Source organism: Sardina pilchardus, chromosome 13 (genome assembly GCF_963854185.1).
Source record: "Sardina pilchardus chromosome 13, fSarPil1.1, whole genome shotgun sequence".
In the NCBI taxonomy this organism is placed as follows: domain Eukaryota; kingdom Metazoa; phylum Chordata; class Actinopteri; order Clupeiformes; family Clupeidae; genus Sardina; species Sardina pilchardus.
In genome coordinates, this window is record NC_085006.1 from 6,032,529 (window position 1) to 6,049,619 (window position 17,091).

General features: G+C 42.6%; 2 protein-coding genes across 2 annotated transcripts; both read left to right on the plus strand.

Moving 5' to 3' along the window:
- Positions 1-1,566: 1,566 nt before the first annotated feature.
- LOC134099960 (lysosomal amino acid transporter 1 homolog) lies at positions 1,567-8,024 on the plus strand. The gene is made up of 8 exons (XM_062553002.1): positions 1,567-1,677; positions 2,060-2,458; positions 2,805-2,934; positions 3,472-3,559; positions 4,272-4,381; positions 4,482-4,583; positions 5,091-5,276; positions 5,656-8,024. Exons 2-8 carry the CDS (start codon positions 2,259-2,261, stop codon positions 5,761-5,763), a joined length of 924 nt encoding a protein of 307 aa, XP_062408986.1. The 5' UTR covers positions 1,567-1,677; positions 2,060-2,258; the 3' UTR covers positions 5,764-8,024.
- A 457-nt stretch (positions 8,025-8,481) lies between these two features.
- LOC134099962 (Golgi integral membrane protein 4-like) lies at positions 8,482-16,867 on the plus strand. Its single transcript, XM_062553008.1, has 3 exons — positions 8,482-9,186; positions 15,849-15,923; positions 16,758-16,867. The coding sequence occupies exons 1-3, from the start codon at positions 9,000-9,002 to the stop codon at positions 16,835-16,837; spliced, it is 342 nt and encodes a 113-aa protein (XP_062408992.1). The 5' UTR covers positions 8,482-8,999; the 3' UTR covers positions 16,838-16,867.
- Positions 16,868-17,091: the final 224 nt, after the last annotated feature.

The window sequence follows — 17,091 nt, forward strand, 5'->3', positions numbered from 1 at the left end:
AGCACAGTAGTACAGTATTGCCTGTGGGCTGTTCTGTAGGACTGTAAAAATAAAGCATGTTTCAAGTATTTGGGGAAAGTATTCCTACTTTGCATTCCTACACAGTTTACAGTATTGTACTATGTGTTTGGCAGCTGAAGGATTACCAACACAAGGGCTTCTGTCTCCTGAAAAGGAAACCGAAATCATGAGCATTGTCCTAGAAGAAAACGCCATAACATTATGGCAAATACAAAGAAAAATAATAGAAAACAATAAGATATTTAAAAATATTGATAGGGTAAGCATATCAACTTACTGTATCAGCTTATCTACTGTTTATAGTACTGTTTGTAGGGTAACACTGAACAAAAAAAGGCCCAAGTCATTATGATGAATGGAGAAGAAGTGTTTTCAATTCATTGCAGTGTTTTACACTGATCAGTGTTCAACTGGTCCTTATAAATGTCTTGATATATGATGGTTTGTGTGTGTCTCTTGAGAATAAAAGAGCATTTTGAGGAGAAATTACATTGTTTTGAAGGTAAAGTGTCATTTTGCAGGAGAATTGCAGGGTTTTGCCCGTTGTGTGTGTTGTTTTGGAGAGTTCTGAGAGTATGAGGCATGTTTTCGGAAGATGTGTGTTAACAATCGAGAAAAACTGTAAGATTTTGTCTTGCTCACCCTCCACCCTCATGTGCCCACCTCTCAGGCATACATTTTTGTGTTCACACTGAAATGTAAGTGGTCAAGTTATTGACTTAATCTGTACTGAACATGCCTTCAATTATATTACCAAGCCATGCATTAGTCCAATACAATCCTGGGTTTCATTAGGTCCCTTTCCACAGGTGTAAAAAATCAAGCACTTTGATTATGAATGCTGACTGCATGGTGCTTAATTAACCCACCTGTGGAAAGGGACCTGATGAAACCCATGAATATTCTAGATCCAACTAAGGATGGACTTTGTAAAAAAAAAATGGTTTAACAAACCAGCGCAGAACAGGTTAGACACAATTAACAGGCATCTTTTCACACCTTAACCAACCAGCCCACACTGAGAAGTGCTTTTACAGTTGTATTATGTAGCCTACTGTACATCCTCTGCTCTGGGAGAGTATAATGAGACAGGGACAGGCAGGCCATATTACACTTGTAGGCTATGCCTACCATCATCTGTTTAATTGAACACTTAAACCATGTGGTGTATCAAGTCTTGTGTTTAATAGGCAAGTAACCTGAGTAATGCATCATGTAGCCTAAGTCATATTTGTAGGCCTATGTCATTTCCAATTCAAATTTTGAGGTAGGCTTAGCCTACATGAATAAAACAAGTCAGTGTAATTTTAATGGCTTGGATTTAATATCCATGGTCTCAAATTCAAATGCCCTTACTTTGAAATCGAGGATCTCTCTCTTACATCTGGTAAACAGGCAGCCTAATCAACATAATTTCCATGAGAACCACTTGAGCATCTTGGGCTGAACAGCTTCGAGGACTCTTAACATGATGATCTTTCTTCCGGATATGCGGTTGCCTACGAGTTGTTTGTTCTTGTTGCAACTTTTTCATGCGCAGAAGAAGTTCAAACATAAGAAACAATAGTTGCCAACACGCTGGCAACAAACTTCACACCCCAAAATGTATCGACTGTCGAAAGCCACACAGAAGCCACGTCAGCTATCCATAATGTGGTAAGCGGATAAGGATTTAATTTGAAGTCTTTGTATTCTTTATTACCATCTTTATTTAAATTCACTCACAACCAGATAGAGAGGGGGAAAGTCGCCAAACCTCTTGGAAAGATAGGTAGGCACTTATCGCCTTGCGATTACACGATAACAAGTTTTCTTTTACTTCCTACTAGTAGGTTATCAGTGCTCTATTTTATGGCATCAGAGAGCAGCTTACAAAGATGTAATAGCCTTACACAAAATGATGTCACAAGACACCGCCAGTTACAAAGTTAGCTGTGAAGACTCGTCCCACCCATCCAGACCCTTCATCCACCCAGAAATGTCATACCTTTCTTATTATCTTATTTTCACATGTGTTCCTCTTTTTTCGCCCATGCAGCACGCTATATGACATCCGTCAAACACCCTCCTGTTTGTTTGGATGAAGGTGTGGCGGGTAGTCTATGCCAGTCATCATCAGGGGACTGAAACGGAACTTAATCCGAATTTGGGATACAAATTATGCATGAAAGATTTATTGGTCTTGTGTTGAAGAACTCTACTCGGCTTCGTTGAACTTGAAGGACGGTGTCTCTTTCATGGCTCATGTTCGATACCCAGAGAAGACCTCTGTTGACGTGGCCGGGAATGTCTCCGTGGTGCTTGGTCGACCGATATGTATCAACGGGACCCCATGGATTCTCTTCTTATTCGAAGAATGCGTTGAAAACATATGGGAGTATTGGAGTGTGGTTATTGGCCTTATCTCCATGCTTTGTTTCTTATTGTCAACATTACCGTAAGTTTTGATTTCTTCCTGAAAAGTTATCTGCCTTCACATTTTAATTGCGAGATATAGGTAGCCCAGACTGCATTTTTCTATTTCCAAGTAGGATTATTGTTCAATCTAATACTTTCAGGGTAATAAAGCTGGCCTACTACAGTCGTGCCGTGATTTTGAAATTTTGAATGAAATTATTTGGACTAATTCACTGAATGTCTATCACATTGTGCTGTAGGCTATATCTGGTGAATATACTGTATTTGATTCTGTTGATTTAGGATAGAAGAACAGGAACAGGTTTATCCTGTTTAGGACAATTGCCCTGCACAGAGTTGGCTACAGACTGTTTCTACTTTTACAGACAAGTCTATGAGGCCTATAAGAGTGGGAAGGTGGACGAGGCCATGTCTGTCGGCTTCATTCTCTTCCTACTGCTTGGAGATGTGGGCAATTTGGCAGGATGCTATTTAACTAGGCAACTACCCATTCAGGTTGGTAACGGTAACAAAAAGCTTTTTTTTTTTTTTTAAAGAAGATTATACTTCCTCATTCCATTCAGGCAACAGCATGTAGGCCTACATGAATTGTGTTTCCATGCCAGTCTGAGTGTAGGCACGTCAAAGTGTTGTGTATGCCTAGTCTTTTTTTTGAATCGGTGCCTTTCATGTTCTTTTTCAATCTTTAATTAGTAGATCATTTGCACACAATTTATGCCAGCAATTCATTAATGGCAAAGAAATACTGATGGAATTGTCCTCTAAAAATCATCAAAGTATCAGCATGTATTGTTAATATTATTACACTGTACTATTGACAAACATTGACCTCCTCCAATCAATTACTAAAAACTGATAGCAGGCCATAGAGAACAGCTGGTTTGATAGGTGTTTCTGATCAACCTGCAGAGGGGGCTGTCTGAAAGCCTTTCAGAAGGAACACATCAAATGCCTCCCACCAATGAATTGACATTGTTTCGTGTAGTCCTCTAATTAAAATGTTCCTTCTCCCTTGGGGTTTATTTTTCTCAGATTGTCACAGCTGTGTTCTACATCTATACAGACTCCATCCTGATCTCGCAGTTGCTCTACTACAAAATAAAAAACAACTCTGCACGCAGTAAGCCGCCTTCTTGTTTTTGCACATAACTATTTTACGCTGTTGGAACATGTCATGAGACACCTGTGAGCTGTTTGAAAGCTTAGATACTGTATCTATTGTGTGGGCATAGCAGGCATGATGCCTTCATCCTCCAAGAGTTTGTGTTGGTTTGGTCTGATTGGTGCTCTTTGATTAGATAGTACTGACATGATGCAAATAGACCCTTCTTTAAATAGGCCCTCTTCTTCATATGAATTTTTTTATCAGGCTAGTTCATAATAAAAACAAATAATATCATGCCAACATGTTTGCAGTCAACATGGCCTTTGCCAGGGCAGGAGATGAAGGCCATTGTGTTTGAAACATGTAGGCAGGATATTATCTGCTAAGTAGATTAATCTAAAATGGAGAGAGAGAGAGAGAGAGAGAGAGAGAGAGAGAGAGAGAGAGAGAGAGAGAGAGAGAGAGAGAGAGAGAGAGAGAGAGAGAGAGAGAGAGAGAGAGAGAGAGAGAGAGAGAGAGAGAGAGAGAGAGAGAGAGAGAGAGAGAGAGAGAGAGAGAGAGAGAGAGAGAGAGAGAGAGAGAGAGAGAGAGAGAGAGAGAGAGAGAGAGAGAGAGAGAGAGAGAGAGAGAGAGAGAGAGAGAGAGAGAGAATTAAAATATTTTTTCCCCCTGCATCATCCAGCATCTATGATGTTGTTCTGTGCATGTTATTCTGTGTGTTTCTCAGGGAAGCCCCTTCTAAAGTGGATCTGCTTGATTTGGTTTGGCGTTGGTACAGCCGTTTGTGTGGTGCTTCCCAAACTCATCGAGGCGGCCAGTTCTATCCCCAACGTACAAGTGAGACAATAATAATATTGTGTTTGCGTAATATGAAGAAGTGAAGGAGACGAGTGCACCAGGTGTTCCAACTGACTTCTGTTTTTTTCTGACCTCTCAGTTGCAGGGCAAGTCCAGCAGTCAGATGACCTCGGGCTATGCCTGTGGATACCTGTCCTCCATATGTTACCTGTCCTCTCGTTTCCCCCAGCTCTACATAAACGTGCGTGTCTCTGGGCCCTTGTGGCATTCTGGGATGTTTGTAAAAGCCTTTTGGCAAGTGACTTGTTGGCACGGAGATTATGGACAGGGAACTAGAGGGACAAACAGGCGCAGAATTGGTGCTGATACATGAGGTATTAATGGGAACCAGACCTCGTAAGACAATGGAGGTTTGTGCCGTGTAAGGCAACTCCGGCCACTCCACCTCCTGCTGTGATTCGCCTCACAGTTGTTCCATTGTGTTATCCCCACTGAGATTGGACACGCCGAGAGGTAGCTGATTGACTTCGCTTCCTCGCAGGCATAAACTTTCCCTGCGTGAGTACCATCTCTCTCGTTCCCTCTCGCTCTCCTGTCACAACACGGTGGTCTTGCCAAAGATGAAACGTGGCAAGACCTGCGGTCAGGGGAGGCAGACAGACACACACGCACACACACACACACACACACACACATGATACATCTGTGTAGAATCAGCCTTGTCTTCTGCTTGCCCTCCTGTGTTCAGTTTAAGAGGCAGTCCACGGAGGGCACGTCCTACCTGCTGTTCTTGCTGGCCATGCTGGGGAACGGCACCTACGGCCTGAGCCTCATGGTCATGCTGCCCGCTCTCAAGAGCTCCTGGGTCACCTTCATACTCAACCACCTGGCCTGGCTTATCGGCAGCCTGGGAGTTCTCTTCCTCGACTTCTTTGTATCCTTTCCCCCTCTCAGACCAGTAACGGGAACATTAGATCATTTGATCTTATTTGAATTGTATTAATCTCTCCTCTGTCTCTTTCTATTTCCCTCTCATTCTCTCTCTCTCGCTCTCTCTATCTCAGTCTGTGTGTGTGTGTGTGTGTGTGTGTGTGTGTGTGTGTGTGTGTGTGTGTGTGTGTGTGTGTGTGTGTGTGTGTGTGTGTGTGTGTGTGTGTGTGTGTGTGTGTGTGTGTGTGTGTGTGTGTGTGTGTGTGTGTGTGTGTGTGTGTGTGTGTGTGTGTGTGTATCTATGAAAGTGATTGGTACTATGGCGCAGCACTATATATAAACACGGTTGTATCTTTTCCTGAACACCTGTTGTCCCCTTCCAGGTAACGGCTCAGTTTATCATGTACAGAAAGAAGGGCTCCAGTGAAGCAGTTCAGGAACTGAAAATTGCAGAAGAAGAACCTCTTCTGTTTGAGGAGGACGAGTTTTGAGATGCCCCTCAAAATCCCTGAGAACTGAGTAAAGGCTACCATGACATTCCAGAAAGTTCTTGAGCATATCTTTAACATTAATAAGAAAAAGTGCATGGGAACTGTAGTATGTGTTTTTTAAAAGTCATTTTTGGAAATCAACTGTGTGAATAGAACAAATGAAGAATTTTGATATTTTCATAGCAAGTGATTGGGATTCGGACAATGTGTCCAGGTGTCTTTTATAAAAAGTAGGGTGTTTTGTTTTGAGTGCTCTTTGTTTCTGTGCTGCAATTGATGCCATTACAACACACAATGGCTTGTTTTATGTTCCAACACCATTGGAGTGCAATGCGTACATGTCCAAGCAATATTGTGATTACTAAGTTATTGTATAGCATGGCATCTGTTTGAAGTGAACACAGAGAAGAGTTCAAATATGAAATGATTTCAAGGTTTGTGTAATATGTACCTATACAATTCCTGCCTGGGATGACTGTGGTCATTTCCCGAGGGTTTACATTGTGATTGTTACAGACGGATACAGGCTGAAGTCATGGCTACAGGCTGAGGCCTTGGTGCTGGGCTGAAAGGACTCTGGGTGTGGACCCGTTCCAAAGCCACATCAACTGAACCATTCCGGCAAATCATTGCTGATTTCTAATCCAGGAATCGACCGTAATTGATGCCTTGTGAAAGTAACTAACCTGACTTTGTGATGTAGGCTTCACTGTGTGTGTGTGTGTGTGTGTGTGTGTGTGTGTGTGTGTGTGTTTGTTTATGTGTGCGTGTGTTTGTGTGTGTGTGTTTATGTGTGCGTGCGTCTGTTTGTGTTTGTACATTCCATTTTAAAAAACAGGGAAGCTAAGGAATGTATTGCTTATGTGGTGCCTTTTGAAACATCACTGTGGCTTAAGAGAGATGTAAGTGTGAACAAAGCCCTACCCAAAAATACATTTGGCTGGTATTAAAGTTAATGTTCACTAGGACTATGATTATGCATATTGATATCCTGGGCTACACAACCTTTTGAATGAGCAACGTTACAATCCTATTTACATGAATGTGGGCACTTATATTTCCCCAAATCATGCTACACGAGCATATTAACATATTTGAGCATATTAACGTATATTAACGATGACTTCTTTGATTGCTCTCCGATCACTGTTCTGCTCGAGTTTCTCACGATGTCATTGGGGAGAGTTGGGCACCTAATTGTTCTCTCAGCCCTCGACATTGTTCTCTTTCATTTGTGCCTGTCATTGATATCAAGTTTTACAAGTTAATCTTGCTTTATGGCGATTGTATTTTGTGATGCTTGGCTTGTCATAGTGTATTTGGGATGTCCTTGTTTTGGGCTGAGCATTTATTTAAAGAAACATTTATTATTTGCACAAGAGGTACGCTGAGGTGCTGATATGGACATGAGCTCTACTTTGTTTCCTCCAGGATGTTCTCATTTAGTCAGTGTTGAGTCATTGAGAGGGAACTATATCATTCCCTTTACCTCTTTTGCACATTCAGATTCTGTTGAGCCATAACTTCTGTCAAGTCATTAACCCCTGACTACATGTACAGCAAGTAACAATTTCTCTACCTCGTTTCCCAAAGGAGACATCATAGATTGAATGGTTGTGATTTGGCGTGTGTGTGTGAGTATGTGTGAGACAGACAGAAAGAGAGGTTATTTTTCCTTATAATGTGCAGTGCATTTCGTCTTTTACCAAGTTGATTTATTATTTCAAAATCAAATGTGAAACCGCAGCAGGGGAAGGGAGAAACCGGTTTTCATACACTGTCTTTTCCTTGCAGTTTATGTCGATGTAAACATTGCATTTTGCTCTAGCTGTTCTGTATCTTTAGGATTTCAGATCATGCCAGTTTTGTGACTATATGCAGTTTACCCTATCAATATTCTGTAATATAATGCTTATAATATTTTTCTCCTAAGGGACAATGCTAAGATAGTAAGGGAAACTGTCAAAATAATCGATGCCTAATAGACTTAACCATTGCATTTACTTCTTCACTGGACAAATGGTTGTACTTGAACAAGGAAACACTGTATTTTGCTTTGAAGATACATGTGTTTTGATACGTACATAGTATGTATTGGTACAATATAATTCTTGCCATTTTTATTTTTAACTTGGGGAATTCAAAAGTCATGTTAGACATGGGACTTTTTAACAAGTTCTAGGAACACAGTTCCAAAATAATGTTTTGTATCACTAAAGTTCTGTCAGTGCTTCCAAACATTTCAATAAAGTGCAATATATGTGAAATGCATCTCTCTGTGTAATTGGTTAAAACATGTTCTATCATATGATTTTATGGCAAAGCTTGATATGTGACTGCTATGCTTAATTTAATGAATGATGTGGCTACAAAGGAATTTAATTATAGGTTCTGTAGCCTATGAATCCAAATTGCGTTGTACATGTGCCGTGAGAGCATTCAGTACTAGGCTAACACCGTTCACATACATTCACGAGGACAATGCTGTAAAGCAAAAAGCTGCTCTAAATAAAACTGAAAGGGGTAAAATAGTCCTGGAAAGTCTAGTCCTGAATAGATACTTGCCTCAATACGCAAACCGCTCTTGTGCGCCCTCCTTTGGACATGTCATACACGCCTAATTGCGCTTGACTGAGTATTATTCCAGCCAATGCTGGTTCCACACTGGCATCGTTTGAGAGACATTCCATTTCCCGAAAGGAGGGACTTCCTTGAAAACTTCTGTTGGATGGCAGCTGCACCTAGGTGACACGTAACTAAAATTAAAGGTGCAGTATAGGCCGTGTTTGTTCTTATTTGTTAGCTGTTTTTGAAGTTTGCAAGAAATAGGTAGCTGCAGTACCATCTAAATATCTACATACAGCGTTTTCTACCCTGGGTCGCAGGGAGAATAAGTATTGCCAGGCGGTTATTTCATTCATTTTTCTCTTAACTTGAGGGAAGTTAAAGGCGTTGCGTTTCCAGTGTAGGTAAATCATGATCTAAGTTATTTTGTTAAGTAGGTTAGTTACTTTGTTTTGCATAATCGGTCGCCTTACCCGTCAACAATGTACAAAGTTTTTTGTTAAGTGCTCGAAGGAATGCGTGTCCCGTCGTCATTCACGCTGGATCCACACTGATAAGGTCTGAGGTAGGCTACAATATTTTCAATCAGAGGAGGAGAACGACGGGCGAAAAGTTTGGAAAAGTTTCAGTGGAGTTGCGGTGACAGACTGCGAAGGGTTAGCGACGCAGCTATGGGAAACGGAGCGTGCTCTCGAAGACAGAGGAAGATCTTCCAATCTCTCTTAGCTATCACTGTAATTTTCGGAATGATTTACGGAGGTATGGTCTCCTATGAAATGCACAAACAGCTGAAAAGGACCGAGGCATTAGCGCTCAAGTACCAACAGCATCAAGAGTCTCTTTCGGCACAACTTCAAGGTAAACATGTAATTTATGTTGGAGGGCTTTCCCCACCGCCCCCCATTTATGTTTTGCATTATGTCCGGATGCACATGTGTTGAGTCTGTCGCTGGTATGTTATCACAGATTACAGTCGTATCGGTATGCATGTAATTCTGGATGAAACCCATCTTGAAAAAGCCCCCTAAACGTATAGCAAATTTCAGTGGTTACTTGTTTGTAAACTGTGCCATGTTTTTTCTCTGAAGACGAGCTGTCCGAGGACTAGGCTATGTGTGTGTACACAAGTGCTTTAGGTCAGCCATGCACTCACTGAGCGTTATTATGATAAATAACACTCATCATAAGCAGGCCTGTTTGGATCGTAGAAATTGTTATTTCCCTTTGGCTCAAAAAGGCTACAAAGGTTTGCAATCTTTGTCATCCACTGCGATCTATTCATAGAGGTTTAACTAGAGTTGGTAGCCTATCTGTTTCCAGTTATAAACAACTGTTGTCTGATGGCATGCGGCCACAAGGCTCAGCCCACATCTCAGTCTCTGAAATCGCACCCAGCTCACTTGGGTGATGTCATGATGACGGCCAAAATTGGACTTCTAAATAGCAGGGATGAATGCTATTCACAAGCTCAATTTCGCGACCAGTCTTCTGTACATTTGCCTCCCTCATCTGACATAATGAGCCAATGCTGAGACAGCAGCTGTCCGGAGAACAGACCACCTCTTCCCAGGGAGTCTACATATAATGCCTTGCTAATTGATACAGTTTCCTTTAAAGCGCCTTTCTTCTCGTGCCAAATGAATGGTCTATGCACAGCCTGTGGGCCAGTGTGTCAGTATTGTCTGGCCACGGTGTCGCAGCATAGGTGTGATAGGTTTCAGGTTCTCTTATCAGAGGGGCCCTGAGCAGCCGGACATTTGAGAGATCTATCCTTGTAAGGAGACCTTGGTGAAGTGAGATGCTGAAGACATGTTACAGTATATACCTCCACTGGCCCCTTTTTCAGAGCCGAATCCCAGCTACTGTATCTTGGAAAGAGATATGTTATCATTCTGTGAGGATGTCACCATTATCAGGGAGGTATTCCAAGTACATGGTTTAGTGACAAACCTGAATACCGGTATGTTAACTCAGAGTTAAGTGGTAAAACTCGTACAACAAGAGCCCCATGGCATTTCTATTAGGAGAATGAAGCCTACAGCTCTTCTTTTAGGATGTTTGCCACTTGCTCAGATTTAACTGACCCAGGTTTGTCACTAAACTACACACTTGGCATACCCCCCAGGTACTCTTAACGAATGTGTTAAAAACAACTGTGTTGTCCCTATCTGGACATAGAGGTTTTTTTCAAAACAACACAAGCTGTGTTGTTTACAGTGCAAGTTGTGCTATTTTCATATTGTGTACACACTTGAAACAAATAACAAAAGCAATGTGTTGGACACAATACAAACCGTGTTGTCCCTACCTGGACATAGAGATGTGTTAAAACAATTAATGCAAGTTATATTGATACTGATACTTGTGTTGATGTTGAAAAGATAGGCCCAGAGCTTATAAAACATGGTCTATAAAATCAACCATAATTAATGAGTGTCACACCTAGTAGACAAATAAAACATACTTGAGAGTTTGGTTGGACCCTCACCTACAAAGCAGATATGCCCAACGCTTTCAGCATTGGTATCAACATGCAATTTCAAAACCTTTTTATCGCTGATGTGTTGCTTGGTTCTAAATGTTCACATTGTGTGAAAGAAGATATGGGTACCTTATACGTTTTGCCTCAAAACTTATGCAATACAATATACAATTAGGATCCACGAAGATAAGTCTGGTGTAAATGACTGATTTGATTGGCATGGTTTAAATGACTGGCAGATTGACATGGTTTCTATCCTCCTGATAGAGCCCATCCAAGTGTAGAAACATGCATCCACTTGACTCAAATTTACAACAAGAAAATCATGGAACTATCAAAAGCTTAATAGATCTATTATTCATCTATTAACCCTGAACAAACAGGGTTCAGTCTTCATATTTTGGTATAAAATGCCATGATTCTGAGATGGTCAGTCACTCGTTAAAAAACACTCTTCAGTTGTTGATTCTGTTTACACACACATTTGTATATGTAATCATTTTTTGTTTATTTGTGTGAGGAACTTTCTTCGTTAACATAGGAGCTTAAGCAAATGAAGTTCTTGAGGTCTTGAGGTCATTGGGAAAGTAGGAACCTTTCACTCTTCTGCCAGTTCCCAAGCATGGTATCGTGTCTGGACTTCAGGTAAGAGGAGATGGAGCCATGGCAGGCAAAATGTAGGCTAGCCCTTTCTCGCACTCTCTCTTTGTCATGGAACGGGAGCTGGTTTGTGTGCAGGTATCGTTACGCTCTCACCTGTCAAAGATTTCCCAGTCGTGTACGATTACAGGGAGGTGCTCCTTAAAGCGGCTCAGGTCCTCCTCCGAGTTTTAGACCTGCTTAGCCCACCCTCTCTCACATACAAAAAGTCTGCAATCCGATACGCCACGGCAGCTATTGGCTTTCAATGGATGCAAGGATGTTTTTTGAGAAGAGATGGCAGTGGAACAAAGTAGCACAGTCAAAGTGCTTCATTGTGTGTGCTGTTGTTATTATTTGTTGTTTCAGTGCAATTTACTGTATGCATTGAGTGCTGATGTGCGTTTAACACTCATCACTATAAGGGAAAGTGTGATTGTGGTTGTGTGGATGGCTTTGTATCCTGCCCAATTTCCTTTCCCCCTCTCCTCGGATTCTTTCTTCCAAACTCACATATCCAGACACACTCACATAGTTTCTCTCGCTCATCTCACAAGCCCTGTCTCTATTACTCCTCGTGTAATTCATCACTGCGCAGTGCACCGCTGAGTGATTGCATGCCCTCAGTAGCTGGCCCCAAAATGAACACAAAAGAATATAACAGCGATAAATCTCAATTAAGAGCAGTGTATATTCTCAGTCTTATGCAATGCCCAGGATTTATAAGATGCACCTTAGGGAACAGTGATCTCCCATACATTTTTCGTTTGTATATTTTCCATTTGCTGCAGTCATGTATTAGGAAAGTTTATTCTGAACCAGATGAACCTGAGGTTCCTCTCAGTATCCAGGGAGTTATTAACATGTATCAGCTAGGCCTGCCACAAAAAATACATTATAGACTTGACATACCAACCATTTATGAAAGTATGAAAAATAGCTTTTGCAGACCTCGGTATCACCCAACAGTTTTATGCCATTTGTTGTAGATTTGTGTATAAAGAGTTGCCATAAAATATCAACTAACCTAACCTATGTTAAGCTAACCTTAACTATAGATACGAGTTTATAAGCAGCACATGCTGTATTGCCCAATTACAGTGCAACAAAAATAGTTTTCATGACAGCCTTTGTATCAGCATGGCCATACTTCCATTAAAGTTGAAGTTCACTTATATCTAGCAGAGGGTTTCAACCAAAGCAACACTTGCAGTGGTGGGAATTGAACCTGGGTTAGCCGGTCAGTCAGTGACAGTACCACTACTCCACCATGCCCACATTGAGTTGGTCCATTGACAATGTTGTCCTGATGCTTTCTAATAGGTCCTCCTGAATGAAGCAAACACTGTGTCTGAAATCTTGACTGCTGTGGTGAATGTAGAGGAATCCAGAGTTGGCTTGTTGTCATGTACAGAGTATAGCTTGGGTGTGAATTGATGTATACGTCTGTATGGAGATCTAACCAGTCCTTTACAATGGCCACAGGTTATGACCCAGACAGTAGGATTATGCAATGAATGCTCCAGCTTTATCCGTCACTCTATGATCAGTGTGGTCACTCCTTAAACTTTTATGAATGGTGCTTGTAAATACAGCTCAATCAGCCTTAGAGGAATGTGTCTCGTCTGGTTGCCTTGCCTGATGGCATTCAAATCATCATCATACACTGTAATTTCAGCTGTTACCTCTATAGGCCTTGTCTTAGGAAGCAGCTTCCTCCCCATGGTCAACCCATAGCATACGTCAATTCAGTTGCTCCCTCCCAGGTGTCTGTCAGATCACTCAATTGTATCCAACAAGTTCTTCTGTTTAGCTGATGGCTCTTGCTTACTCATGGTTTCTAGAATCTAGACCTCTCTAAGAGTTGGGACAGGTGTTCTGGTGGGAAGGGGTTACTATCTTTCAACACCCACCTATTGTCTTCTCTTAATGTATGCACTTATTGTCTTCTCCTCCTAATGTACACCCTCATTCTTGTCCTCTATTCAGCCCCTGTGCAGGCCTCCACCCAACTCACAGACTGCTCTTGCTCAGGCACACAAAAAATGCACACAGGAAGAGGGTGGGACATAGAGAGAGAGAGAGAGAGAGAGAGAGAGGGGAAGAGAGAGCAAGAGAGAGGGAGGGGGAGGGGAGGGAGCGAGTCCGCTCTCTTCCTTATGAGGGAGTGGGAGGGTCGCTGCTGGTTCATTGGCCGAGTGGGTTTATTCCGCTGGCAGGATGTTGGTGGCACTCTCTGACCCAACGCAGCAGGCCAGTGCTGAGGTCAGAACTCTGTTGTGTCATCTCCCTGTCATATTCTCCCACACACACACACACACACTTGACCTGGAGAGCTTCTGCTGCCACGCCACGTTTCTGAGAATCTGCCCCAGTACCTCATGTTCTATTGCAAAAGATACGTTCTACATGGCAGTAGGAAAAGAAGACTTCTAGGGTTAGAAGAAGGCCATTGTGTTTTGGGCGCTGTCTCTCTGAGAGCGATGAATTTGATGTATGGTGCATTGTTGATGTGTAGGCCTGGGTGGAGTCATTATAAGCCAGAGGAATTGCCCTTGTTTACAGCTCCTGCTCCTCTGAACAGTGAGACGCTGATTGTCTGTGGGCGAGGGAGAGTGTGTCGATGAGACTGAGGAGGACTTTGTTATAGAGCCTTTGCGGTCGGGTCTTGTGCAGGCAGAATGAGTTGTTTACCTGTGAGCTTGGTCAGCAGTCTTGGAGCACTCAGCCAGCCGGCGGGATTTGTGCTGCATTTAGTTTTGCGTTGGGTCCGTCTCTATTTTTACCCCATGATGTCATCAGAGGTGTGACCTCCAACTCTCCTCACACCAAAATGTCTGCAGCTCCAGGGCAGCGCTCTCTCTCCTCGCTCCAGTCCATCCCATAGGCAGGAAGTGATTGTGGTGGTGATGACTCGATTGATGAGAATCTGTGGTTTTCTATTCCTGAAGCATCACTACTACTAACATGTGGTGCTTTACTAACTAGTGTTTCATACGTCTCATACGTGTAACAAACGTTTGTGGTTAATGTGAAAGCAATGTGTCAGCTGTATGATGTGCCAACAGGTTTGCACAGTATTTCTTCCACCATTTTGGTCGCTGTGTCTGTCTGTTTTGAACAGTGGTCTGTCTGTGTTCTTTTAATGGACACATTTTATTGAAGCAGATTATTGTCTCCTGGGATTAACCTTTAAATCCGTAAATGGAGTGTACATAACCTTTTAGAACCGCCAGTGTGCATATAAAACAGAAAATGACTGTGTTTTTGTTTGAGAAATGGTTGAAATGCAGGAAGTACATGCCACGACTGCAGGAACATGGCTGGAATCACAGACTCAAGTTGGACTTACGTACCTGTGAGTCACTGACCATACTGTGTGTGGGTTTGATTGCTATGGAGATTTGATGCAGCTCACAGGTCATCTGCAATGACTGAGAGGCTACCCAGCCATGCCATCAATAGTGTGTCAATAGGCTGTAGGATGTCCAGTTACAGGTGGAGGAACTGACCTGAGTGAGTCACACTACAGGCACACTACAGAGTTACTGTGTATACTGGCCATTTTCAGACACATCAAGTCTCAGGTGTGTGTGTGTGTGTGTGTGTGTGTGTGTGTGTGTGTGTGTGTGTGTGTGTGTGTGTGTGTGTGTGTGTGTGTGTGTGTGTGTGTGTGTGTGTGTGTGTGTGTGTGTGTGTGTGTGTGTGTGTGTGTGTGTGTGTGTGTGTGTGTGTGTGTGTGTGTGTGTGTGTGTGTGTGTGTGTGTGGTGCATGCAGCCACAAGTGACATATCAGTGAAGATTGTTGTATTTCCGTATTCCTTCTACCATTCCAGTCCTACTTTCCAGTTGCCTTCTGTAAACCTTCAGTGTGAACATGATCTTTTCTATGTAAATTGTAAACAAGTTGCTGAGGATTACAAATGAACGAAGCAGAGATTAACCGGTCATGTCATCCACATCAAGTCGAAATAAGCACTCAAACTGTGTGATCTACCGCAAGGTTACAGCATATTCACTGGTCATACCAGTTTGCCAAGCTTCTCATGACCTCAGGGATTCAAGACCATTTAAGTGTAGATTTATGTGTGTCAGTGACATGTGCTTATGTTCATTTTCACGGTTATGGTTCACTTTTTCCCCCAAAGCAACTTACAGAAACATTATTGTTAAAAATGACCAGAATTTAACAGAATAATAACAATAACAAATCTTCACCATAACAATAACCATAAAGATAAACACATCAGGACTGTGTAAGGAGAAATGCTTAGTTAGCTACAGACAGAGTGTTTAATAGGATTTGTAGCATGTGACAGGAAGTGTTTTTCCTCCCACCGTGTGGGCTATATGTGGGTTCCCTCAGACACTGATGCAATGCTGTTGATCTCCCTCACAGTTGTGTACGAACACCGCTCTCGCCTGGAGAAGTCACTCCAGAAGGAACGCGGGGACCACAAGAAATCAAAAGAAGGCAAGTTCTAACCCTTCCACCCCACTATCCTCCTCCTCAGCACAGTGTATGCCCCACTGCTGGCTCTGCTGGTTCATCAGGTCGATAATGAAATGCGTGTTTAAGTGAACTCTCAGACAGACGCCGTGAGTGGCATCCCAGTCCCGAGTCAGCCCTGAAACCTCAGCAGCTATTTAGACTGTGCCGGTCCCATCGACCCTAAAGCTTTTCCATTTGTCAATGTGGCAGAGTCGCTCTCCCTTAGACAGGCCTGCTCTGGTCTCTGAGCTCAAACCCCGGTGATGCACCGTCACCTCTCATTTGATTGGTCTAGGGGAGCTGAGCATCAGCCTGTTATATTTGAACAAATATGTTGAGCAAAAAATTTATTTACATACTGCTTTGGATGATCTCTTCAATTACCTGACTGATAGATGAACTTTGAACAGCTGGCAGTGCCACTAATCATTACCTTGCATGAACTGCCTTTGTGTCTAGTTTCAGAAGTGGTGTAGGCAGTGTAAATTGTAGTGCCTTTGATGTTCTTCCTTCTACTCACTATCTGTCTTAATAACTTCTTCTGGTTGTCACTGTACTGTATGTAAAGGTAGTGTTTATTACTCGGGTTCTTTTGCACTGTAGCTTAGCTTAGCTTAGCTTAGCTCCACATCTGTAAGCTGCTTTGAGTAAAAGCTTAGCTAAAGGAACAAAAGTAAGTGAAAATGCAGTTTTGGAATTCAGATCTTGGCATGATTTACCCTGCTCCATACAGTATATTTACACTATTTTGCATATAGAATACATAAATATACATATAATCTAACCTCTCTCTCTATCCATTCTCTGTCTGCACAGATTACTTGGTGTACAAGCTGGAGGCCCAGCAGTCTCTGAACAAGGAGAAGGCAAGTGGAGCGCTCTGTCTCTGTCTCTGATGTGCAGGGCAGCGGTCTGCTTGTGCGCCGCACTACACACACACACGTAGCGTGTCATTGGCTGGGCCCTGTGGTTAGAGCCCGTGTGCCCTGTCATTAGAGCCATTAGGGGGTGAGTGGTCAGGCCTGCTGCTGCCGCCGGGCCTCTCTGGCCCCCAGAGCGCTGATCTCTGGGGCAGCTGGTCACTCGCGGGGACATACTGACCTGGAGGTCTGCACGGCCGTTAAATTGGTTTAGTTTTTTTTTTTTTCAA